The sequence below is a fragment of the Mobula hypostoma genome, chromosome 8, assembly GCF_963921235.1.
Source record: "Mobula hypostoma chromosome 8, sMobHyp1.1, whole genome shotgun sequence".
Taxonomy (NCBI): domain Eukaryota; kingdom Metazoa; phylum Chordata; class Chondrichthyes; order Myliobatiformes; family Myliobatidae; genus Mobula; species Mobula hypostoma.
Window position 1 is genome coordinate 13,645,791 of NC_086104.1, and position 27,922 is coordinate 13,673,712.

Genomic DNA, 27,922 nt, shown 5'->3' on the forward strand with positions numbered 1-27,922 from the left:
CGAAGTGACGCAGCGCGCGCGGCCATTCTGAATGATGCCGGTTATGTGTTAACTAGGGGACCGTGCACAATCCGGATTTGATGGAGACATGCCATGAGAAGCGCAGAGGAACACCTGGAGTAACTTCTGAAATGTTCGCTTTGCTGCCGCTGCTACTGTGCGATCGAGAATCTCCGGAGACGAAGGCCCCAAATCCTCGGCTCTGCGTATCGCCTGTTGCCGGGACCGGGGTCGAAGCGCTCGGCAGAGATGGTGCTCGGTGCTCGGTGTCGGAGAGCTGGTCGGAGGCTTGGAATTTTCGTACGGGCTCGGAGTCGGACTGTGGTTGGATGCTTCCCGGATGCTGCATCGGCAAGTTGGTGGTGCTGGAGGTTCACCGTCTGCGTGAGATGATGGGACTTTCGAGAGACTTTAAGACTTTTACTGTGCCATGGTCTGTTATTATCAAATTATGGTATTGTTTTGCACTGTTGTAACCATATGTTATAATTATGTGGTTTTTGTTAGTTTTTAAGTCGGTTTGTCATGTGTTTTCGTGATATCATTCTGGAAAAACAGTGTATCATTTCTTAATGCATGGATTACTAAATGACAATAAAAGAGGACCGCGTGTCCTCATAATCTAATATCTAATCTATTGAAAGGCCAGAATAGAACGTACATGGCGAGGATGTTTACATTCGTTTTAAGGTTTACATTAGAATTTATGTCAAGTGAAAGAAGTCCATAAGTCCATAAGACCATAAGTCCATAAGAGTTAGGCCTTTCAGCCCATTGAGTCTGCCCTATCATTCCATCATCGACGATTCATTATCTCTCTCAACTGCATTCTCCTGCCTTTTCCCCATTACCTTTTATGCCCTTACTAATCAAGAACCTATCAACCTCCACAACCATCTGTGGCAAAGAAATTCGCAGATTCACCACCTCCTGGGCTAAGGAAATTCCTCCTCATCTCTGTTTCAAAGGGACATCCTTGTATTCCAAGGTTGTGCCCTCTGGTCCTCGACTCCCTCACTAAAGGAAACATCTTTTCTACATCGACTGTATCTCGGCCTTTCTATATATCGCAGGTAAGAAGGTGGGATTCCTCACCGTACAGCCTGAATGATGAGCAGACCTGATAACGTTTTTCAAAGCTGTGATATTGCAGTCTCTTGAATTTGGTTAAACCCTTCTTCTCTTTGGACCATTCATTCACCGGGTCAGAAAGAAATGGGCAATCTCAGTAGTTTGTTTATTGAAATCAAAGCACACAAACAGAGGAAAGAAGATGGGTTATAACAGGTCTCAGAGCCTTTTACCTTTGGCTGGCTCGGTTTTGCCTCAAGGAACCTTATCTCCATGACATCTAGGAGGCTAGGGAAGCTTTCCCCAGGCCCTCCCCAAGGGGTGACACAAACTGAACCAATGGGATGGGATTTAATCATAACACAAGTGGTGGAAAGGCCACCCACAACTTTTATGAACTCAGTTTACTCAGTGTCCATTATGCCAATGGGGAATGCTCGTACGTCACCATGGAATTTAATACAATCTATTTCATCTTCTTGTTTTAGTCTTGCAATCAAAACGCTGACACTGGAGATCTAAAAGAGAAACGGAAAATGCTGCAAGTACTCACCAGATCTGTGGATGTAAAAACTGTTAATGTTTGAGGTCTGACATCCTACATTACGACTGGTGAAGGGTCAGTTCTGATGAACAGTCCCAGTCCTGAAACATTAACTGTTTCCGTTTCCACAGAGGCTGCCTCACCTGCTGAGTAGTTTCCACATTTTCTTAAGTAACTACGTACTTCTCTCTTTCTTTGCTTTGGTCCAGCATTAAGGCTACTTGAGGCTTACTCACACAGCCAGGTATTTGTACGTATGGGTGCATGTGTCTGCGCAAAACAGTTGTAGGCACATATGCTGGGCCACACTTGTAGGTGCATGTCAGTGTGTGGATGTACACACACACACACACACACACACACACACACACACACACACACGCACAGACACACACACACACGCACACACACACACACACACGCCCACACACGCACAGACACACACACACACACACACACACACACGCGCACACACACTTACACACACGTGCGCGCACACACAGACACACACACACACACACACACACACGCACACACGCCCACACACGCACAGACACACACACACACGCACACACACACACACACGCACACACACACACACACTCACACGCACACACACGCACACACACACACACACACACACACACACACACACACACACACACACAGAGCTGGTATTCACATCTAATCCAGTTTGCTGTTGAGTTCTGCCTCACAGTCTGCCAGAATCTGCTGCAGGTTCCTGGTCAAAGGATGTTCTCTTCCGTGGGTCACCTTCAAAATGTCAAATGCCTGGCAGAGAGAAATGTTTTTTTTTTAATTACACATCAAAATCAACTCAATTTGATAAAGGTGCTTAAAATTACAAGGAGCGAAGACAGGGTAAATGCAAGCTAGCTTTTTTCCACTGAGGTTGGGTGAGGCTAGAACTGGAGGCCATAGGTAAAGGGTGAAAGGTGAAATGTTTGAATAATACATGGATGGGAGGGGTGTGGAGGCTTATGGTCCAAGTGCAGGTCAATTGGACTCGCCAGAATAATGGATAGGCACAGATTAGATGGGCTGAAGGGCATTTTCTGCTCCATTACTCTATAAACTTTACTCCTAATAAAAAATACTCACAAGAATAAACAGTGCAATGCCTTTCCATTTTTACAACTATAGTCCATGCTTTAAGTAACGTTCTATTATGTTCCTTAAAACCAATAGGACTGTTGGCACTCATGTGACCATCAGGGGTGATAAACTACTTACAATGATTGAGGGGCTTCCTCACCCAACCCAACCTCCTCCCTGTCCAATAGCAGAAGAACCCTACAATGTGGCCCTCCCTCCCCGGTAGGGATATTTTTTTCTCTTGGCTGGGAGAAATCAGCCTGACACTCGGCTTCCGTGAGCACAGCCCACTTCCAGCTCCCTCCCATCGTACGGCCTGCGTCTCCTTCCTTGGACAAGGTGACCGGCTGGTAAAATTCCACCTTGTCGTAGCAGTGAGTGACTCAACAGCCGTCTCCCTCTATCTGCTTGCGATCAGCCTGCCAGGATTGAGCTCTGCGGAACCATGTAATGTTATGCAAATTTATACCTTAGCATGCACAGCAGCAAGGATAACAGCTCATATGCCTGCCGCATTTCTAAACCCCACATTATTTTATTTATCACACAGCAGAGAATGTTTCTGAACTATTGGAATGCAGCACTGTACAAATATCAGAATCATTGAAATAAATCCTAATTCTGATGCTGTACTGTAGTGGCCCTCAGTTCAGGAGAGTTTCATCCCGAATAATTAACACAAAATTCAAATCTTTGCGTTGACAGGATAAGGGACTGAGAGAGGAGCCTCTCTCCATTCCTCTCAAAGGCTCAGGTTACACGCCGTGTGCTGAGATTCGATAATGAACGCCAGTCAGCTGGTGGTGACTCGATTAAGGACAGGTTTCAGGGGAATCGAGGATTTGTAAGGCAGTGCTTCATGCGCTATATTTGACAATTCAGTCCATTTGTATTCCGGCTCACTTCAACTCAGTAAATTCCATTCTCCTTTCACTTTAACGCTCAAAGTAAATTTATCATCGAAGGACATATATGTCACCATTTACTATTCCGAGATTGATATTTTTGCAGGCATTCGCAGGAAAGTAAAGAAATACAATAGGATCAACGAAAAACTACACACAAGTACTGACGAGGAGCCAATGTGCAAGAGAGGACACACTGCGCAAATACAAAAAAAACACACAATAAATAAATAATACCGAGAGTATATGTCATTGAGTACAGAGACTGTGGAATCCATTGAGTGTTGAGGTGAGTGAAGTTGGTTCAGGAGCCTGATGGCTGAAGGGTTAGGGTTAGGGTTACTGATCCTGGTGGTGTGGGATCTAAGGCTCCTGCACCTCCTACCTGATGGCAGCAGCGAGAAGAGGGGTCTCAGGATCTTCTCCGAGCTTTGGGATCTCACTGACAATTTTCCTTTTGCTAGCACGGGCCACCAGCATGCAGCTTTGTAAGTAAACGTCCCGAGAAAGGGTGTCAGCCTGAAAGGTGGACCGCTCGTTTCCCTCTGGTGCATGCCTGCGTAAGCGGGACACACCAGGAGGCTCGGGGGCTGGACAGTTGGCGCTCGCAGAGTTCGAGCTGTGGAGTTGTGTCGTCGGCTAGTCCCATTCAATACCGAAGATCGAAGCTTGAAAGTCGATGGCACGCCTGGAGGTTGCCGCCCAGCGGCCAAAGACTGCAGCCCCAGAGTTGGAAGACTGTCCGTGTGTGTGGGTGAAAGAGAGGGTAGGAGAGGGGAGGGGGACTATGTTTCGTCTTGTTGTGTTTTGTGTTGTTCTGCCAGGCATAATGGCCATGCCATGTTGGCACCGTAATGGGTGGCAACACTTGCAGGTTGCCCCAGCACATCCTTGGGTGTGTCGGCTGTTAACGCAAGAGACATATCTCAATGTACACGCGGTAAATAAATCTGAATCTGAAAATCTGGCCAGGAAACTGCCCAGCACTGCCACGAGGGGGCAGTGTGTCTCCCATGCTGCAGGGTCCTTGGTGGGGGGGTGGTTCTCACTCACCTGCTTTAGAGTGCCCAGCGCTTGGCGTAGCATCCCCAGGTGATGCTGTAGCTTCCCCACTCTCATCAGCTGCACTCCTCTCACGGGGTGAGGGCCGCGGTAGTACGACCTGGAAGCAGAGACAACACCGGACTGAGCCACTGCATCGCCGATACGCACAGGGCAGGGAACGATAGGGGAACAGGCCCTTCGGCCCACCGTGTCTCAGCTGGCCACAATGCCCAATTAAACTAATCCCACCTGTCTGCACAAGATGCACATCATAGAAACATAGAAAACATAGAAAATAGGTGCAGGAGTAGGCCATTCAGCCCTTCGAGCCTGCACCACCATTTATTATGATCATGGCTGATCATCCAACTCAGAACCCTGTACCTGCCTTCTCTCCATACCCCCTGATCCCTTTAACCACAAGGACCATATCTAACTCCCTCTTAAATATAGCCAATGAACTGGCCTCGGCTGTTTCCTGTGGCAGAGAATTCCACAGATTCACCACTCTCTGTGTGAAGAAGTTTTTCCTCATCTCGGTCCTAAAAGGCTTCCCCTTTATCCTCAAACTGTGACCCCTCGTTCTGGACTTCCCCAACATCGGGAACAATCTTCCTGCATCTACCTGTCTAATCCCTTTAGGATTTTATACATTTCAATAAGATCCCCCCTCAATCTTCTAAATTCCAACGAATATAAGCCTAGTCGATCCAGTCTTTTATCATATGAAAGTCCTGCCCTCCCAGGAATCAATCTGGTGAACCTTCTTTGTACTCCCTCTATGGCAAGGATGTCTTTCCTCAGATTAGGGGACCAAACATTGCTCCATTCGCTGCTGCTTCACGTGCCTGCCGCGGCACGGTGGCGTAGCGGTTAGTGCGATCGCTTTACGGTGCTGGGGGGGGGTGTCACCGGTAGAGGCTCGATATCTGCCGCTACCTGTACATTCTCTCTGTGATCGCGCGGGTTTCTTCCAGGTGCTCTGGCGGGTTCCACTCACGTTCCAAAGGAACGTGGTCAGGGTTAGTGAGTTGTGGGCATGGTATATTGGCACCATACCTGTGGGCGGCCCAGCACCATCCTCGCTGACTTGATTTGATGCAAATGAGGAATTTCACTGCATGTTGTTATGTTTTGACATACATGTGACAAATACAATTAATCTTTCAAACACTTTGTCAAACCTGCTGTCACCACTTCCCCTGGCAGGCCATTCCAGGCATCTACCACTCTCTGTGTGAAGAAACTTGTCAGCTAAATCTCCATTAAATTACCTCTCTTTTCCTTGGCCCTTTAGTAATTGACATTTCGAAAAGACTGACTGTCTACCCCATCTGCTCTCTCGTCGGTCTATAAAATCCGAACATGTCTTTACTCAGTATCTGACACTCCAGGGAAACCAGTCCAAGTTTGTCCAACCTCCCTTTATTCCCTCTAAACCAGACAGCGTCCTGGTGAATCTCTTCTGCACCCTCTCCAAAATCACCAACATTCATCTAGTAGTGCGGTGACCAAAACAACCTCAAATATGGCCTATATTCCTCGCAGACTCGGTCCCTCACCTACACACCAGTGGTAGTTTACATCGGCCACTGACCGGCAGCCCGGAATGTCGACTGTACTCTTTTCCATAGATGCTGCCTGACCTGCTGAGTTCCTCCAGCATTTAGTGTGTGTTGCCTGGATTTCCAGCCTCTTCAAATTTTCTCTTGCATGTCATTGGGACTTAGCAGATATCAGAGTACCTGGTGGAAATTCTCCTTTCCACAGGGAGAATGTGCAAACTCTACATAGACAGTAACAGCGGTCAGAGTTGAACATGGTTCATTAGAAATGTGTGGCAGCAGCTCTGTGCTGTTGTTCTGTGCCATCAAGCCCACCAGCCTACAGATATCTATGACACTGTCTCCCTTCCACTCTGCCCAACAGATGCTTCAAGACTGAAGGACACACACATGGTTGTTGGTGTAATTTTGGGATTCAGATGGAGAGATTTCAAATGTTTTCCGGGCTGAAACTGTGTGTTTCTAGTGATTTTATGTGGAAGAACCTGCCCTGTTATTCCTGTGTTTTTTCTGTATTCGTTGAAGGGATGTGGGCATCACATGCTGACCCTTTGGTCTGGACAATGGTTGATGACAGGTCAAGTTCCAGAGAATGGGGAATGATAACCCCAGGTTCTGTAGAATAGGTGATGATGGTCCCAGGATCTGCAGAATGAATGACCCCAGTCTCTAGAAAGTGGGCGATAATGGGTCCCAGGTCAGAGAATGGGTGATGATAGGTCCACTTCTGGAGAATAGATAATGATGATCCCAGGGCCTGTAGAACGGGTGACGTTGGGTCCAGGATCAGAGAATGGGTGATGGTGGGTCCAGGGTCAAAGAATGGGTGATGTTGGGTTCACGGTCAGAGAATGGGTGATGATAGGTCCACTTCTGGAGAATAGATAATGATGATCCCAGGGCCTACAGCATGGGCGACGTTGGGTCCAGGATCAGAGAATGGGTGATGGTGGAATCAGGTTTTGGAGAATGGGTGAGGGTCTAGAGACTAGAGTATACGTGGGTAACACTGGCGTGCTCTGGAAAATGGAGCTTTTGGGTGTGGAGTTTGAAATAATCAGATATTTGACCGAACAGATAAAGAATAAACTGTCCCTCTACCAAAATCAAGTCCAGCTGAAATACTGTATATATCAGAATCAGGTTTAATATCACTGGCATATGTCATGAAATTTGATGTTTTGCAGAATCAGTACATTGCAATACATAACTTAAAAAGCTATAAATTATAATAAGTATATATATTAAAAAAAAAATTAAATAAGTTGTGCAAAGAGAGAGAAAAAATAATGAGGAATGTACGTGGGTTCAGAAATCTGATGGCGGAGGGGAATAAGCCGTTCCAGAAATGCTAAGTGTTTGTCTGCAGGCTCCTGTACCTTCTCCTTGATGGTAGCAATGTGAAGAGAGCACGTCTTGGATGATGGGGGTATTTAATGATGGGTGCCACCCTTCTGAGGCATTGACTTTCGAAGGTGTCCTCAATGCTGGGAGGCTAGTGCCCATGACGGAGCTGGCTGTGTCCGCAACTTTCTGCAGCTTTTTCTGATCCTGTGCAGTGGACCGCCACACCAGATAGTGATGCAACCAGTTAGACTGCTCTCCATGCTAATCCATTGAAATTTGCAGTTGCAATTGGTGACATAGCAATTCCCCTCAAACTCCTAATGAAATATAGCCATTGTCATGCCTTTTTTGTAATTGCATCAATATGCTGGGCACAGGTCAGATCTTCAGAGATGTTGGCATCCAGGCCAGCCACTGCTCACCCTTTCCACTGCTGATCCCTCGATGAGGACTGGTGTATGTTTCCTTGGCATCCCCTTCCTGAAGTCCAAAATCAATTATTTGTTCTGAATGACGTTGAATGCAATGTTGTTATTGTGACACCACTCAACCAGCTGATCTATCTTACTCCTAAATGCCTTCTTGTCACCATCTGAGATTCTGCCATCAATGTTGCCGAATTGTGTCGTCAGCAAATTTATGAATGCCTTTTGAGCTGTCCCTAGCCCCTCAGTCGTTTGTGTAGAAAATAGAGCACTGGGCTTAGTATGTATCCTTGAGCAGCACCAATGTTGACTGTCAGCGAGGAGGAGATGTTATTTCCAATCCGCACAAACTATGGTCCTCGGTGAGGAGGTCAAGGATCCACTTGCAGAGGGAGGTACAGAGGCCCAGGGTTTGGAGCTTGTTGATTCTGCATTTAGGGTATGATTATGTTGAACACTGAGCTGCAGTCAATAAACAGCAGCTTGACTTAAGGGTTACTATTGTCCAGGTGATCCAAGGCCAAGTAGACAGCCAGTGAGATTGCATCTGCTGTAGATACCAGGATTGTAAAAATAGGGCCCTAGAGATGAGGAGACTACTGATTCAATGTCAACCATGGAAAGAAAGTTCAGACTTCAATTAGGAAGGACAGAATTTTGAGAAATGTGATTAAAAGGATAACCTGGTGCCAGACTAATAAGATGGAGTGGGTGATCCTGGTTTTGAACCTGGTGGGTCAACTTGGATGGAGGTCAAAAAAGAAAGGAAGGCAAAGAAAACAGCAAAGGGAGTGAGGTAGAAGCCTCAAATATTGGATATGCTGTAGGAAAAGCTATAAATCAAGAAATAATGGGGAGCTACGATAGAAAATAGTGTATATTGGGTTAATCAAATTGGAAATGGTAACCATGCAAATGAATTTCACAGAGATTGCTTCCTCCAACAATATGTTATGAAGCCAACCAGGGCTCAAGCTATCTTTGATCTGATAGTGTGCAACAAGACAGATTTAATAAATGATCTCGGAGTAAAAGATTCCCCAAGGAATTAGCAATTGCAGTGTAAGATAATTTAGCATTCAGTTTCAGAATGAGAAACTTGGCTCTGAAGCCACTGTATTACTCTTGGATAAGGGAAATTACAAAGGCATGAGGATAGAGTTGCTTAACATGGACTGAGCGAAATGATCAGCTGGTAAAACTATAGACAAGCAGGGGCAGATATATAAGGAAATAATTCATAACTCCCAGCAAAAATATATCCCAATGGGGAGCAAAGATTCTCATGGAGAAGAAGGGAAAATTGAACAACTGCAGCAATCCAAGAAAGATAGGAAGGGTAGAGAAGGGAAAACTATCCAAAAAAAAAAAGAAAAAGGAGGGAAATGAATGAAAAAAATAAAAACTGACAATATGAGCTTCTTTAGACCATGAGACTGTTGTGACTGTGATCAAAGTCATTGGCGATCTGGAAGTCTTTATTCAACACAACAAGCAAGCACCATTCTGGAGACACACTCAGTAAATGCTTACAAACCCAAAGGTACATCACATTTTTATACCCTTAAGGTCAACGTTAACAGTAGGTAATTCAATACAATTTCAATGTTACAGTACTTAGGCACATTTATATTGCTGTGGTGTCTAAGACTTTACACTATACTGCATTGGTCAACGTGGAGCAGAGAACGGGCTTCTACATCTGGCAAGAGCAATGGATGTTGGGAATGGTGAGGGTGGAGCACCACAGGAGGGGGTGTGGGTCAGGAGGTAGAGAAGGAGTGCGGGGGCAGCAGATGGTACGAGTTCAGACAAACACAGCCCTGAGACACCAGGCGAGGATATTTGATTCTGAACAATTAGTTTATCGATCATTGCAGAATGTCTCTCTGGTGCTTCCCACTCCCTCCCTTCTCCCTTTTCCTTTTCCCAACCATGATTCTCCTCTCTCGGTCTCCTTCCCACTCTCAGTCCACAACAGAGACCCATTTCAGAATCAGGTTTATCATCACTCACCTGTATCACGAAATTTGTTTTTGTTTTGCAACAGCAGTACGGTGCAGTACAGAAAACGACTACATCATTGTGCAAAAGACTTACGCACCATAGCTACATATATATGGTCAAAGACTTTTGCAAAATACTGTAATTGATAAGACACCTCTGAAGCTCCAAACCAACTGACATAAATATTCTAAAACCATTTATCGACAGAGAGCCAGACACCCAAAATTAATATTGTCAGGGCTGTCTCGGAGCACACAAATATGATAAGTACACCAAAACTATAGATTGCCTATACTTGTGACAATGTTTGATATGCTAACATCCATCTGATCTGTTCGGGTGGGTTTCAACTAATTTGGCAGGGGGGTGGGAACTGAAGTGATAGTGTTGTAGATGAGGTAGCTGGTTTAGAAACAGAGGCAACGTGTAGTGAGACTCCTAGCAAGGAGGGGCTGATGATCGGGCAAAATTGCAGGCAACAGGATGAGTTGCAACATAGAAGGTGTACAAAATCAATAAGGGTGAATACAGGACTCAAGGTGTTATATTTGAATGCGTGCAATATTCAGAATAAGGTAGATGAACTTGTAGCACAGTTGCAGATTGGCAGGTATGATGTTGTAGGCATCACTGAATCATGGCTGAAAGAAGATTATACCTGGGAGCTTAAAGTCCAAGGATGCACATTGTATTGAAAAGACAGGCAGGAAGGCAGAGGAGGTGGCGTGGCTCTGCTGGTAAAAAATGAAATCAAGTAATTAGGAAGAGGTGACATAGAGTCGGAAGGTGTTGAATCGTTGTGGATAGAGCTAAGGGACTGAAAGGGGTAAAAAGACCCTGATGGGAGGTATATACAGATGCCCAAACAGTAGTAAGGTTGTGGTCTACAAATTACAATGGGAGATAGAAAATGCTTGCCAAAAGGGCAACGTTACAACAGTCATGGGTGTCTTCAATATGCAGGTAGACGGGGAAAATCAGGTTGGTGTTGGATTCCAGGAGGGGAATTTTCTAGAATGCCTAGGAGATGGCTTTTTAGATCAGCTTGTGGTTGAGCCCACTCGAGGATCAGCTATTCTGGATTGGGTGTTGTGCAGTGAACCAGAATTGATTAGGGAGCTTAAGGTAAAAGAACCCTTAGGGGAAAATGATCATAATATGATCGAGTTCACCTTGAGATTTGAGAAGGAGAAGCTAAAGTTAGATGTATCAATATTACAGTGGAGTAAAGTGAATTACAGAGGCATGAGAGAGGAGTTGGCCAGAATTGATTGGAAAAGAACACTGGCAGGGATGACAGTACAGCAGCAATGGCTGGAATTTCTGGAATCTATTCGGAAGGCAGAGGATATATCCATCCCAAAGAGAAAAAGGGATTCTAAAGGCAAGATGACACAACCGTAGCTAACAGGAGAATTAAAAGCCAACATAAAAGCCTAAGAGAAGGCCTAATAGAGCAAAAACTAGTGGGAAGTTAGAAGATTGTGAAGCTTTCAATTACCAACAGAAGGCAATTAAAAAAGTAACTAAGAAGGTAAAGATGGAATACAAAACTAAGCTCGCCAATAATATTAAAGGGAATACTAAAAGTTTCTTCAGTTACATGAAGTGTAAAAGAGAGGTGAGAGTGATATTGAACCACTGCAAAACAATGCTGGACAGGCAGTAATAGGGGACAAGGAAATGGCAGACAAACTGAATAAGTATTTTGCACCAGTCTTCACTGTGGAAGCCACTATCAGTATGGCGGAAGTTCCAGGTGTCAGGGGTCATGAAGTGTGTGAATTTGCCATTCCTAGGGAGAAGGTTCTTGGGAAACTGAAAGCTCTGAAGGTAGATAAGTCACCTGGACCAGATGGTGTACACCCCAGGGTTCTGAAAGAGGTAGCTGAAGAGATTGTGGAGGCATTAGTAATTATTTTTCAAGAATTAGAAGGTTCTGGAAGACTGGAAAATTGTGAAGAATGATGCACAGTGAAGAATGTACGTTACGTTTGCAACAGGCTTTCAGAGTATTTTCCTCTGTGGGAAGGCAGAGAGTTTGTTTCAGCTGACAGGAAGCCCCTCCCATCTGCTGGTTTATTATAAAATATATTTGGAGGTGGCAAAGGGAGAAGAATATGGAGTCATAAAGGTGAAAACCCAAACTAAATTATCTCCTGAGGGAATTAGGCAGGCTGACGAATTGAAGAAGCAAGGTACTTTAATTGGGCAGGAATGGCAGCCACAGATTGTGGAGATCGGGAAGCAGAAGGGACAACAGATTAAGGTAATGGATTTAACACAGGAGAAGAAGAAAGATAAAGAACTCTTTTAGAAAATTAATAGAAGGAGCAGAACCAGAAATATACAAAGAGCACAAGGGAGTGTTTATCAAAGATGAAGTTGTCCTTTATGAAGCAAAGCTTGTGGTTCCAGAGGGAGGAAGAAATCAGATGATCCACTGGTACCATGATCTATGGGGACACCAGGGACCCAACTGCACCCTGGAAAAGATCAAGGAAGTCTGGCCTAAGGATAACATGGAGCACTATGTCAAAAATTGCTTGATTCGTGCACAATATAATCCTGATAGAAATGTAAAGAAAGGAGCCCTTCGACACACCAGACCAGTGGAAGGGCCTTGGACTAATTTGCAGATAGATTATGTTGGTCCCTGACCACCCACCCCCGGATGGTACAAATATATTCTGGTGGTAATGGATAACTTTATGAAGTGGGTGGAAGCTTTCCCAGCTAAGACAAACACAGCAAAGGCCATTGCAAAAATTTTATTGAAAAGGATATTCTCTCGCTGGGGACTACCCCAAAGTATCGAATTGGATCAAGGCACACATTTCACGGCCCAGATAATTGAAGATGTCATGGAACTTTTAGGGATCAAGCAGAGATTTCATATACCCTGCAGACCACAGTCCAGTGGAATTGTGGAAAGAATGAATTGAATACTAAAAAATGTGAAGGCCAAAATGGTGCAACAACATGGAACAACATGGCTTGTAGTTTTGCCTTATGTACTGAGGATAGTAAGGAATACAGTGGCATTATCAATGCATTACACCCCCAATAAACTCGTGGTCAGAAGAGATATCAGAGGGTTGGAGGAGTTATTAGGATTAGACTTGTCAGAACCCAAATTAGATGGGATTGTGTCAGAAAAATGGTGCAATAATTGGTTGAGATAGTGAAGTCATCAACTACAAAAGACAAAGCAACAGAGTAAAGCATATTTTGTCTCAAAAGTCAGTCCCATAGAATTACATCCAGGACAAAGTGATGATTAGTATACACTAACCCTCCTCATTTTTAAATCCAAGGTTTGCAGGGCCCTATGAAATTCTAGACAAAGCAAGCCCATCAGTAAACAGGGTGCTGATTTCTCCAGATAAAAGTGGGTGGTGCCACGTCACCCAGTTAAAACTGGTGGGAGAGAAACAGGAATGTTGTCACCATTGGCACGTAACAATTGACGTACAATGTTGCAGACTTGACAATCAATGTGCATGGTAATCGTGATTTGGAAGATTTGAGATTGGAACAACTGTTCCAAAGTAGATGGTGACAGAGAAGATGGATGGCTTGAGTCCAAAGACAATTGGGAGCCTGGATTGGATGAGCTAGAAAACCGGATAGGAACCATGGACTTAAAATGATTTAAGAATGAAACGTGAAACTGGAAATAAGAGCAGAAATTACATTAGGAATGAAGCAAATAATGTAAAATTGACCACCGCACAACCTTAAGTAGCTGGAACTACACCAGAGACTAGACATAGTGAGACCCAGTGTAACACAAAGGGATAGGATCAGTGTTAGGCGATACAGGGGAATCTGTCACTTTGGTACCAGGATACCAGCAAGTTCAGGTAATCTTTAATCTAACTGAAATAATGGTGCCTAAATGGTGTTTGTCAATGAGGCATTATTTACTATATTTTCTTGGGAGACAACTAAGCAGCAGTGAGTTTAAGTCGGTCAAAAATAGAAAGAAGAGAGGACTATTGGAATTAGTGGAACTATGTTATGCATCAAGGTTTGCAATGGTCAATACTTTAGATACAGCAGAGTTAGGAAACCAGATATAGACCCTTCAGCAGAAAATGTGGGATGTTACTGGAGAAAGTGATCAGAATCAGATACAGACTAATCACATTGGTTGGAGTGCAGCACAGGTAAATCTGGATTCAGTTAAATTTATGAAGCCCCTTCAAGATACCATGAATTTGATAATTGACTGCATAGACCTCATATCTGAGGGAACGCATAAAGCTGAGAGCTGTGCTACATATAGAAGATGGTGCCAGCAGGCGACAGCTCCCAGTTCATCAACAAAATAGTTAAATTCTTCCTATTGTAATGTCTCTAATTTCCTTCCCAGGGTGGTTGGGGTCCTACTGGGATCTTTGATCTATAGTGACACTGATAAAACTGCGGTCCTGCACGACTTCAGAATGACTACAGCATTAAAATAATGACTGCTGTCTCCCCTGTCACTGTAGAAGGATTGATATCTGTCTCTCCCTTGTTAGTGAGACAGAGAGCCTGTGGGAAACCACTGGTCTTGTCCAGAAGGGATGACAAGACAGAACCTCTGAATTATGAGAATTGTTCATTTTCTATGCTGCCTGTTGATGAGTTTTTCTTACAATATGTGTTGGCGGGCCAGATATATTATGGTAACAACAGCAATATATACCAAGGGACAGAAAGACTGTCCTTTGGAAATTCATACTGTTGCACTTAGGAGTGTGGCTTTAGATTTGCCTACTGGAGGACAAACTTTGTCTCAGTCAGCAATAAATATGGTAATGAAGGAGAATCTTTCAATCCAATGAACCGATACGGATCAATATTTGTGGGCCTATGTTACTGAAATTGCCACTGATTCCTCATTTGAATGCAGACTGGACACGTGTTGTGGAGGAGGCAAAGGAGATATCAATCAATGGACTAAACATACAAAAGTTATTAAGACCTGCTGATAAAGCAAATAATATATTGCAAGACTCAGACTCTTGGGATAAGTTTGGGAGTTGAGGATCAAATGTTCAAATACTGTAAATCTATGGCAGAGCATAGTATTGTATGCTGCTGTAATATCAATTTTATGTACCAATGATAATGACATTGTTTAACGTATATCACCTTAGATGGTGGAAGGCTGAACTTGTGCAAAAGGAAGAGGATGGTGGTTTTGTAATACAGAGAAGACAATTGTCTCTATACAGGTGTATGAATTCAGTAAGCAAATGGCACTTACTGTATAATACAGGTGTTGCACACCTGCTGGGGATTCATGGCAGACCTATGAGTAGTCGACAGAATAGAGGAGGATAGTGATCCTAAGATAAATATCTTTGGGTCAAAAAGGGGGAGATGTTGGCCAGAAAGAACTAGTCTACAAATTAGTGAATTCGAATGAATCGAGGACATTGGAAGTAGACAGACCAATTGCTTTCGTTCTTGCCATGAGGGAGGTGATGGAGGCTGCCCCTCCATCTCCCCCTTCCCCTCCCACTTTCAAATCTCTTACAATCTCTTCTGTCAATTAGTCCTGACGAAGGGTCTCGGCCCGAAACGTCGACTGTACCTCTTCCTATAGATGCTGCCTGGCCTGCTGTGTTCACCAGCAGTTTTTGTGTGTGTTACCAGAAATTTACTTACCTTGGCCTGTCCTTGCTGAAGGCAGCTGACCCAAAGCCTGACCACTCTAACACTGGCCCACTCCAACAATGGCTGCTCTGCTTACACCTCTCTTCTTTTTTATTGCGTTTGTGCTGATTGCAGCCTGCTGAAAAGAGCCGAAAGCACCAGAACCCTTTTTAAACCTCACGCTGAGTCACCAGTGAACGACCTCTCACGCTACACAGCTGCAACATTACCTCAGGGCCCCTGACTCATGGCAAGCTGCACTCTGCAGATCCACTCATTACTTCTATTATCGTCATTCAACTCCTTTGAAACTAAATTATGTGTCTGTACGAACTACAAATAATGTGCTTTTTTTCTCTGTACTAACACTTGATTAGAACATAGAACGCACAGCAGAGTCCAGGCCCTTCAGCCCAAGATGTTGTGCCAACTTTTAACCTACTCCAAGATCAATCTAACCCTTCCCTCCCACGACAGCTTCCATTTTTCTTTCGTCTATGTCCTTATCTAAGAGTTTCTTCAATGTCTCCAATATATCTGACTCTACCACCATCCCTGATGAGCACATTTCCAGCATCCACTACCTGCTGTATAAAAATCCTACCTCTGACATCACATCTATACTTTCCTCCAACCACTTTAAAATTATGCCCTTTCATATAAGTCATTGTTGCCCTGGGAGAAGGGCAGTGGCTGCCCATTCACTCTGTGCCACTTATCTTAAAGTATTCACTGCTATCAAGTCACCTCTCGTCCTCCTTTGCCCCAAAGAGAAAAGCCCTAGCTCACTCAGGCTTTCTATATAAGACATGCTCCCTAATCCAGGCAGCATCCTGGTAAACCTCTGCACTTTGTTATTGATTTGCCTTGTAATACTTCACTACACTGCTGTTGTAATGAATTTATCTGTATAAATGGTACACACGTTTACAACAGTATACAATCTCTATGGTGCTTGGACGTGGTGATTTTGTCGTACTCTCATTCCTCTGACCTGGAACATCCAACGATTAAGTGCCAACCATTCTACTGATGAAGAGAGATCTTCTCTACGATCCTGACCGTAGTTTACATACGCCAAAAGCCGACACTAATCAGGCACTCGAGATAGTGAATGCTGCCATCACCAGGCAAGAAACAGTCCAGCTCAACACATTTCAAATTGCAGTCGGACACTACAATCAGGTTTGTTCCAACAACTGTTATACTATGATAAGGAATGCCTACTGTTCCAGGACTAGACCACATTTCAGGAAACCAGATCACTTGGCTGCCATTATTCCACCTGCATATGACCAGAGGCCAAAGAGCAAGGCTCCAGAGGTAAGGACAACAAAGAGGAGAGGAGTGGGTATGGGATCGCATCGAGATGGTGGACTGGGCCGTGTTCAAGGACTCATCAGAGAATTTGAATGAATACACCACGGTTGGCATGGCGTCCCCACAAAATAATTCAGAGTCTTCCTCAAACAGAAGCCCTGGATGAACCACGAGATCTGCAAGCTGCTGAGGGCCAGATCAGTGGCATTCAGGTCTGGTGACCAAGTAAGATTTAAGGGGTCCAGGTGTGATCTCTGGAAAGGCATCTCATGGGTGAAGTGGCAATTCTGGACCAAACAAATCACTGAAGGATGCTCAGCAGGCTCTGGTAGGCCTTGAATATTATTACCTCTTACACAGTGAAACCAAGCAACATAGATGACAAGTACTTGCTCCCAGATGAACTCAATGCCTTCTAGGTTCATTTTGATCATCAAAACACAGAGCAGCCTTCATGGACTGAGGCTTTATAAGACACTAGTCTGGCCGCATTTGGAGTATTAGTTTTGGGCCCCATATCTCAGAAAGGATGTGTTGTCATTGGAGAGAGTGAAGAGGAGGTTCCTGAGGGTGATCCCAGGAATTGTGACACATGAGGAACGTCTGGCAGCTTTTGGCCAGTTCTCATGGGAATTTAGAAGAACGGGGGGGAATCTCATTGAGACCAACCGAATGTTGAAAGGACTAGGTAGGATGAATGAGGAGAGGATGTTTTCAGTGGTGGGGGTGTCCAGAAATAGAGGGCACAGCCTCAAAATTGAGGGGCGACCCTTTAGAACAGAGGTAAGGAGGAATTTTTTTAGCCAGAGAATAGTGAATATATGGTATGCTCTGCCACAGACTGCATTGGAGGCTAAGTCTGTGGGTATATTTAAGGCAGAAGTTGTCAGGGCATCAAAGAATATGGTGGGGTGTATGGGGTTGAGTGGACTCCAGGTTCAGCCATAATGGAATGGCAGAACAGACTTGATGGGCTGAATAGACTAATTCTGCTGCTACATCTTATGATCTTGTGGACTCCCACAGCCATCAATGACCCTGTGATTTTAATCGCTGAGGATGACCCGGTATCATCCTTCAGGAGAGTGAACCCATGGAAAACATCTGGGTGCCTAGCTGAGCACTAAAGACCTGTGCTGATAACTGGTTGGTGTGTTCAGGGATATTTTTAACCTCTCACTTTGGCAGTCTGAGGTACTCACCTGCTGTTGGGGGCGTCCAGAACCAGAGGCCACAGTTTACGAATAAGGGGTAGACAATTTAGAATGGAGTTGAGGAAAAACGTTTTCACACAGAGGGTTGTGGTTCTGTGGAATGCTCTGCCTCAGAAGGCAGTGGAGGCCAATTCTCTGGATTCCTTCAAGAAAGAGTTAGATAGAGCTCTTAAAGATAGCGGAGTGAAGGGATATGGGGAGAAGGCAGGAAAAAGGGTACTGATTGTGGATGATCAGCCATGATCACAGTGAATGGTGGTGTTGGCTCGAAGGGCTGAATGGCCTACTCCTGCACCTATTGTCTATTGTCTATTGCTTCAAGCAGGCTTCAATTATACCAGTGTGTAAGAAGAAAGTGGTGAGCTGCGTCAATGACTAGCATCCAGTAGCACTTACATCCACTGTGATAAGTTGTCTTCAGAGGTTGGTGATGAAACATATCAACTCCTGACTGAGAAATGACTTGGACCCACTCCAATTTGCCTACCGGCACAACAGGTCCACGGCAGATGCCATTTCATTGGGTCTTTACTCAACCCTGGAACATCTGGACAGCAAAGATGCTCTTTATCAACCACAGACTGGCATTTCAAAACTATCATCCCCCCCAAAAATAATATCAAGAACATCAGATGAAGAATCCTACAACCTATGGACTAATTTTGAAAGACTCTTCATCTCATCTTCTCGATATTTATGTATTTATTATTATTTATTTCTTTTTGTGTCTGCACAAGTTGTTGTCTTTTTCACATTGGTTGAATGCCCAAGTTGGTGCGGTCTTTAATTGGTTATGATGTCTGGAATGCACTGCCTGGTATGTTGGTAGAGGCAAAAACATTCACAGCTTTTAAGAGGCATTTAGATGGATGGGCACATGTATATGAGGAAGGTGGAGGGATATGAACATTGTATATGTAGGATCAATTAGCTTGGGGGCGGGGTTGATTTACCTTTTAGCTGGTTCAGCACAATATTGTGGGCCAAAAGGCCCATTTCTGTGCTGTACTGTTCTGTGTTCTAATTGGGCCACTGTTAATTATCACCATATTGGTGCATGGCCAAGTGGTTAAGAGTTCGTCTAGTGATTTGAAGGTCGCTAGTTTGAGCCTTGGCTGAGGCAGTGTGTTGTGTCCTTGAGCAAGGCACTTAACCACACATTGCTCTGCGACGACACCAAGCTGTATGGGTCCTAATGCCCTTCCCTTAGACAACATCGGTGGCGTGGAGAGGGGAGACTTGCAGCATGGGCAACTGCTGGTCTTCCATACAACCTTGCCCAGGCCTGCACCCTGGAAACCTTCCAAGGCGCAAATCCACGGTCTCATGAGACTAACGGATGCTTATATAAATTATCACCATCCTTCAACACAGTAATGTCCTATTCCACTCAATCTGTTGATGCTAATGGGTTAAATTACTGCAGCCCTTTCCTTTCTCGGTGGTTATGGTCCATTCTTTGCATCAAAGGTAAGAACGATGGCTTTCGATTCCATTCCAGCCTAAATGAGCCTGATGTGACTTTCAACCAATGGAGTACTTTAGAAATGCAAGACTAGTGCGACCAGCATCCTCTGACAGTGATGACGTGCGACACCTATCTCAATGAAACAATCAGGTGTTCAGCTAAATATCTCTTGCAACAGCACCACACTGGTGAGTCCATCCAGATATTCATGTTACCTGTCTGGAGTGGGGCTAGAACTCACAATCAGAGAGAATTAGTGAGAACCGAAGCAGATCTTTGTCCTACTGACTCTGAGCCAACCATCAAGAATCCACTTCCACGAATCCTTTCTCATTGTCCCTGCTTTCTCATCCAGTCTCCCCAGGTTCAGAGGGTATAAGGCTATGAGAGGTGTAGACAGAGTGCACAGCCAGTGCCTTGCTCCCAACGGGGCAATGGCTAATATCAGTGGAAATCTGTTTGACATGAGTGGAGGAAATTTTAGGAGCGATATCAGAGTAGGATTTTCACACAAGAGACTGGTATGTGCCTGGAACGCACAGTTAGTGGCTGTTACAAGAGATATTTTATAACCTCTATAGGTACATGTGAGAAAAATTGAGGTTGTGTGAGAGGGAAGAGTCAGATTGATTGTGAAATAGGTTCATATAGGTTGGCATAATATTGTGGGCCATAGGATCTGTACTGCACTGTACTGCTCCACGTTGTATTACATTACATTCACCTGTTGACTGAGGATTTTGTTTTTTGTTTTTCTCCTGGCAACTTCTCTTGCTTTCTCTCCCATCAACAGCCAATTATGACATATTTTTGCCTCGTTTGTCTTCAAGCTGCTTGGCCTTTGTATGTAGCACAGACTTCAGTTTTATTCAGTGCCGAGATAGAATGCGGCTCTCTGTGGTTGGCAACAGAACGGCAGATCAGAATGCACAGCAAAGGAGTTAAAGAATCTAAGAGTTTAAAAGAGATGTCGACTGATTGAAGTGAAAGGATCACACATGCGGATTGAAAAGCGGGATTAAAGCGGTATCAAAAATCAAAAGACGCACACTACCACATTCTTTATCACTTCCTCTCGACTGGTAGAGTAACGGCACTTAATTCTGTCATTGATATGAGATTGCTGCTGCATGCAGACAGCCAATTAAAGGAAACACAACCCCACTTCAAAACCGAGCCAAGGCGCTTTGGTTTTAACCCTTCTAGCCTCAATCGCGCTCAAGGTTAAAATTTGACTTGCACAGTTCTATAAGGTACTTAAGCTTTTTTAACTTGGTCACTGTTACAAGGCAGAAAATTTGCCAGCACAGGAACACAAGATTGTAGGAGCCACTCGGCCCCTCCAGCCTGTCCTTCCTCTCAGTGCCATCATGGCTGGTCTATGCTGACTACAACTCCAGTTTCCATTCCTCAACCTTCCAAATATTTATCTCTCTCCAACTTATCCTTTACCTGATGATCCGATCTCTGCCACCCCCAGGGGCAGAGAATTCCAGAGACTGGTAATTTGGTAAATTGGTTTATTAGTGTCACATATACAAGTTGACTCTCTTAGTTTTGATTAGGTTCCCAGATACAAGACGTTTACTATTTCTCTTTCCACAGAAGCTGGTGAGTAATTCCAGCACTTTCTGCTCTTATTTGAGCTTTCCAGGATTTTCATTTTTGTTTTCAGTCCTTTGGGGCTTTGGTCTCTCCTCATGCAGAGTTCCGCACAGAGGACGGACATGAAGAATGAGACGGATTCGCCACTGGTAGTTTGCAAATGCTACCAAAGCCAATGAAATGCAATTAGCATCTGACCAGAAGTGCTGGGGCAGCAGGCTGAGGGTAGCAGACACCAACAGAATCAACAAACTCATTCATAAGGCCAGTGATGTTGTGGGGATGGAACTGGACTCTCTGACGGTGGTGTCTGAAAAGAGCGTGCTGTCCAAGTTGCATGCCATCTTGGACAATGTCTCCCATCCACTACATAATGTACTGGTTGGGCACAGGAGTACATTCAGCCAGAGACTCATTCCACCGAGATGCAGCACAGAGCGTCATAGGAAGTCATTCCTGCCTGTGGCCATCAAACTTTACAACTCCTCCCTTGGAGGGTCAGACACCCTGAGCCAATAGGCTGGTCCTGGACTTATTTCCTGGCATAATTTACAGATTACTATTTAACTATTTATGGTTTTATTACTATTTATTATTTATGGTGCAACTGTAACAAAAACCAATTTCCCCCGGGATCAATAAAGTATGACTAAAAGAACAGTATTATTTATAAAATAACAGCGAATAAAAAGTAAGTGCTACAGCACACAAATATAAAAGTACTGAGACAGTACAATATGGGTGCAATACTGCTTAGCGCTGTGATGTGAGGTTCAGCAGGGTCACAGCCTCAGGGAAGAAGCTCTTCCTGAGCCTGCTGGTGCGGGAGCGGAGGCTCCTGTAGCGCCTACCTAGCAGTTAGTGTTTGGTTTTTACAGCATCAGCAATCGCCATTTGGGGTTTAATTCCCACTGCTACCGAAATGGAGCAGTTATTCCGCTCAACCATCCCAGAAGGGATAACTTCACTCAACTTCACTTGCCCCAACATGGAAATGTTCCCTCGACCAAAGGACTGACTTTCAAGGACTCTTTACCTCATGCCCTCCGTATTTATTACTTATTTATTTACTATTATTTCTTTCTATTTGTATTTGCACAGTTTGTTGTCTTCTGCACACTAGTTGAGTGCCCAAATTGGTGTGGTCTTTCATTGTTTCAGTTGTTATTAATCTATATATTTATCGAGGATGCTCGTAAGAAAATGAATCTCAGGGTTGCATATGGTAACTTAGATAATATATTTATTTTGAACTTTGAAATTTGAGTTTGTACGTTCTCCCTGTGACAGCATGGGTTTCCTCCGGGAGCTCCAGTTTCCTCCCACATTCCAAAGGTGTATGGTTAGGATTAGCGAGATGTGGGCAGGCTCTGTTGGCGCCAGAAACATGGCGACACTGGCGGACTGCCTAGTTGATTTGATTTGACACAAGCGGCGCATTTCACTACTGTGGGGAATAAACATTGATGAAGGGTTTTGGTCCAAAAAGGCCGACTGTTTATTCCCGTCCACAGACGCTTCTTTCTGCACACCCCCTGACACTGCTCACTGCTGACCTCAGTAGAGAGGGAAGCATAAGTAAGTTCCTTGGGTGTGCATACAATGGATGATCTAACCTGGCCTCACAACATCTCCTTACTAGTCAAGAAAGCACAGCAGCGTCCACACTTCCTGAGGACTGAGGTGCGCAAGGTTCCGTGTCCCCATTCCAGCAACTTTCTGCAGGAGTAACATCAAAAATGTGCTGTCTTGCTGCATCGTGGTGTGGCATGGAAGCTGCAAGGCATCGGACCGCAAGACCGTACAGAGGACAGTAAAAACTGCCAAGAAGATCATTGAAGTCTTCTGCCCCCCATCTATGACACTTTCCAGGCCCGTTGTATGTGAAGAGCCCAAAGCACTGTTGACGACCCCTACCACCCACCCCACAACCTCTTTGACCCGCTATCATCAGGAAAGGGATGCAGAAGCATCAGGTCTAGAACTGCCGGACAGGGTAACAGTCTCTGAGACTAATGAATAACCTGCCACCACGAAGGTCTTGTCAGTGAGCTGTTTAAAGTACTGTTTACCTGTGCTGGGCTTTACTAAATGCATTTTGAAGTATATTTCATTAACTATTTATAGTATAATATTTTACTATATGTGTGGGCACGTGGCCAAGTGGTTAAGGCATTGGACTAGCGACCTGACGGTCGTGAGTTCAAGCCCCAGCCGAGGGAACGTGTTGTGGCCTTGAGCAAGGCGCTTAATCACACATTGCTCTGCGACGACACTGGTGCCAAGCTGTATGGGTCCTAATGCCCTTCCCTTGGACAACATTGGTGTCGTGGAGAGGGGAGACTTGCAGCATGGGCAACTGCTGGTCTTCCATACAACCTTGCCCAGGCCTGCGCCCTGGAGAGTGAAGACTTTCCAGGCGCAGATCCATGGTCTCGCAAGACTAATGGATGCCTAAGAAGAAGTATAATATTTTAGTTCACATGTTTTGTGTGATATACATTGTGTGGATGCCCCATGGTCCGGAGGAACGTTGTTTCACTTGGTTGTATATATGTACAGTCAGATGACCAGAAATTTGAACAGTAGATCAAAACCATTGCCTACAAGGTTCTTTGTTTGACACAGAACCTTCCAACTATTTCCGTCTGATCTTTCTTAAAACAGTATTTGCCACAGAAAAATTGACCTGAGATTGAAACGTTTTTTCTGGTGAGCAGCAAATCCTACAGAGGTGTATGAGATCAGATCTGATAGCACTGGGTTTCCAGTGTTAATGGCTGCTTGGATCAGTGGGTGGCATGCCTAATTATGAATCAAAATGTCACATTAACTTGCATTGGAGCCCATAATCCAGGACGACACTTCAAAGACACACGATGCCAGATTATAATGATGACCATTTTGTCCTCTGTCCTGATGAAGGGTCTCGGCCTGAATTGTTGACTTTTCAATCCTTTCCATAGATGCTGCCTGACCTGCTGAGTTCCTCCAGCAGTTCGTGCGACCACCTTCTCTGCAAAGACGCTTTTCTAAGTTGCAAGGGCTCCACACTTCACCGGCGCCACCAAGAAGTAAATTGGCTGGTTATTCATCATTACTGCAGTTAGAGTTATACTTCGTACAAAGTGCCAAGTGGCCACGTATCTGTTTCTACTCAAATAGTAAAGAATTGGCTGGGAAACCCTGTGGGAAGCCTGTAAGGGAAGTCCAGTGTAAGTGCTTTCTCTTCATGTTAAGTCGGGAACTTGCTCTCTGGTGGACTGGCTTCCACGGCACAGAAGCATACCTCAGTGAAACGAGAGTATGCGTCTCTATAGGTCCATTGAGTTATACAGCATGACAAAAGGCCCTGTGACCAACTAGTCCACGTTGACCAATGTCCCCACCAGAGCCAATCCCATTTGACCACCTTTAACATATATTCCTCAAACCCTTTCCTATCCATATAGCTGTCCAAATGTCTTTCAAATGTTGCCATTGTTAATAATAAGTCTTCAATTCTTCCTTAACTAGGGACGTTAAGGAGTCTTGGTGAACTACAGGCTGATTGGCCCATTTAGTCTGTGCCAAACTACTATTCTGCTCACACACACATACAAAATGCTGGAGAAGGTCAGTACGCCAGGCAGCATCTATGGAAATGAATGAACAGATGACATTTTGGGCTGAGACCCCTCTTCGGGACGGAGAAGGAAGGGGGAAGACGCCAGAATAAGGAAGTGCGGGGAGGGGAAATAGTCTAGCTGGAAGGTGACAGGTGAAGCCAGCTGGGTGGGAAAGGTCAAGGGTTGGAGAAGAAGGAATCTATAGGGGAGGAGAGTGGACAATAGGAGAACGGGAAGGAGGTGGGGACCCAGGGGGGAGTGACAGGCAGGTGAGAAGAAGGAAAAGGTCAGAGTGGGGCTCTTTCCCCTTTCCTCACCTTTTTATTTTGTCATCTTCTCTTCTTATTCCCGACAAGGGTCTCAGCCCGAAACAGAGACTGTTTATGCTTTTCCATAGATGCTGTCTGACCTGCTGAGTTCCTTCAGCATTATGTGCGTGTTGTTTTGGATTTCCAGCATCTGCAGGCTTCCTCATGTTTATTATTCTGCCTAGTCCCCTTGGCCTGCATCTGGACCAAAACCCTCCATGCTTCTCCCATCCATGCACTTGTCCAAATTTCTCTTAAATGTTGAAACCGAACCTGCAATCACCACTCCTGTTGACAGCTCATTCAACATTAAATGAAAAAGTTACCCCTCCTGCTCCTCTCAAACATTTCAGCTTTCACCCTGAACCCTTGTTATTGGCATGAATCAGATTATGACACTGATTCCACAGATACTTCCTCAGGAACTGTTCGCAGTTAAATTGATAATTTGATGAATTTGTCCTTGAATTGTGAATTTGTCTTTCAGAATGCTGGAACAGCTTGACAGGATGTCTGCTAGCAACACACTCATAGGGTACCAGATTCTGCAACACTGCCTCGCTAATTAACGTCACAATGGCCTGGTGACAGCTCACCCACTGTCAGAAGGTTGTGGCTGCAAGTCCTACTTCAGGAACTGGAGCACGCACATCAAAAGCATTGATACTGGTTTTCAAAAGGTCACGAAGTTGAGACTTCACCCTTCTGTGACCTGTACTGTGCTGTAATGTACTATGATCTATAGGGAAGGGTTATATTGATCTTAGAGTAGGTTAAAAGATCAGCACATTGTGGGCCAAAAGGCCTGAACTGTGCTGTAATGTTTTATGTTCTATAGGGAAGAGTTAGATTGATCTTAGAGTAGGTGAAAAGATCAGCACATCGTGGGCCGAGAGGCCTGTACTGTGCTGGAGTGCTCTATGTTCTATAGGGAAGAGTTAGATTGATCCTAGAGTAGGTGAAAAGATCAGCACATCGTGGGCTGAGAGGCCTGTACTGTGCTGGAGTGCTCTATGTTCTTAGAGGTGGAAGTTAAAGATCCCTTGGCACTAGTTCAAAGGAAGCTATCACCAACAACAATCAGCTGGAAGAACTCATAGATCATTCACCTGCACAATCTCCCAACTCCACCCCCGCTCCCCTCCTCTACCTTGGATAACCTGCAGGTCATCCATCACTCCTCCTCGGACCACCAATCACCTCGGGCTCCCTCTCTCCCCTCTCTGCATCGGCCATCTTCCCTCTCCTCTCCCAGACCCGGCAGAGTGTTTAGGTCTGAAATGTCGATGATTCCTTCCCTCCCTTGGGTGCTGCTTGGCCTGTTGAGTCCCTCCAGCGGGTTGTGCGTTGCTCCAGGTTCCAGCGTCTGCCATCTTGTCGTCGGTGTTCCAATCAACATTCGTCCTTTTCTCAGCATCCGATTTCCCACCCAATAGTGTAGTGCTGTTTGTGGGAGCTTGCTGTGCACAAACCTCCTTGCCTGTTCCCTTGGAGAAGGATATGAAGTGTCTCCTCCCGTCTGAGATCCGAGGGGACAGTCAGGAGAATTCGGCAGTGTCTAATGCCATAGGGGAGAGCAGATTTTCTGAAAAGAAGAGGGGCTCCAGACAGTCCTGGATATTTCTGGAGACCTGCATCCTGACAGAACCTTCAGATCGAAGGGTTGCCGTGGAAACAGAATGCAATCTTCAGCAACCATGCTCCGTGAAATTTCTCTTTAAACCTGCTGACAAGCGCTGCAGTCTGGTTGGGAATGCAGATATGATTTCTAATGAGAAACGGTTCACTGCTCCGGATTGTACAGAGGAACTGAGGTTAATCTGCAGGACAGGAGGATGTGAGGTGCCTCCTTCAATGGGCCCGCAGCGCTCAGCACCCACCCATCACCCCCCACCAACCCCTGCATGCCCCCCCCCCACCAAGCCTGGTGGCCTGAAGTTTATTGTCTGGAGTTTTCAATTATTTAGCAAGGAGGATTAGAGTGCCTCGGGACTTGAGAGCAACAGTCTGTAGTGGCGTGACTGAAACTGCAGTCACACAGGTGGCAGCGAGGAATCTCAGGAGTACCAGAGGCAGGAGGCAGGAGGCAGGAATTGCTCCAGCTGAGCGTGGGGTTGGGAAGCCTGTCTTGTCTGACGGAATCTACCAATTCAAAATTAGAACCTAGAATATAGAACAGTACAGTACAGTACAGGCCCTTCGGCCCACAATATTGTGCTGACCTTTTAACCTATTCTACGATCAACCTAACCCTTTCCTGTTACACACCCCATAACCCTCCATGTTTCTTTCATTCATGTGCCTACCAAAGAGTCCCTTAAATATTCCTAATGTATCTGCCTCTAACACCAACCCCCCCCACCCCCGACAGTGCGTTCCAGGCACACTTACAATTCTCTGCATAAATAAACCTTCCTCTGATATCTCCCCTAAAATTTCCTCTGCCAAGTCGCTTCTCAACCTTTCTCACTCCAAAGCGAAAAGCCCCAGTTTGTTCAACCTGTCCTTATAAGATGCGTTCTTTAATCCAGGCAGCAAAATTTGGGAGGAGGACGCTCAGGGCAATGAGGTGGTGGTGGAAAGGATCATATATCCATTCTGTTGAGGTCCAATCTCTTTCTCCATCATCCATTCAGCTGCTCAAGAGTTGGTTACCCCAGCATCTTTACCCAACAGGCAGGGGAAAGTATCATCAGGTCCATTATCATTAGTCGTGTCATTTG

General features: G+C 45.0%; 1 protein-coding gene across 4 annotated transcripts in view; it reads right to left on the reverse strand.

The window, feature by feature from the left end:
* Nucleotides 1-796: 796 nt before the first annotated feature.
* smyd3 (SET and MYND domain containing 3) overlaps nt 797-27,922 on the reverse strand; it is a 1,006,799-nt gene continuing 979,673 nt past the window's right edge. For 2 of the 4 annotated variants that reach the window (XM_063055479.1, XM_063055478.1), the window contains exons 7-8: nt 4,690-4,798; nt 798-2,407 (exon numbers count right to left, since the gene is read on the reverse strand). In XM_063055479.1, coding sequence (XP_062911549.1) covers nt 2,300-2,407; nt 4,690-4,798 — 217 coding nt within the window. In that variant the 3' untranslated portion in view covers nt 798-2,299. Of the gene's footprint in view, nt 2,408-4,689; nt 4,799-27,922 lie in introns of all 4 variants that reach the window. The other 2 variants (XM_063055477.1, XM_063055475.1) reach the window with 2 other exon arrangements.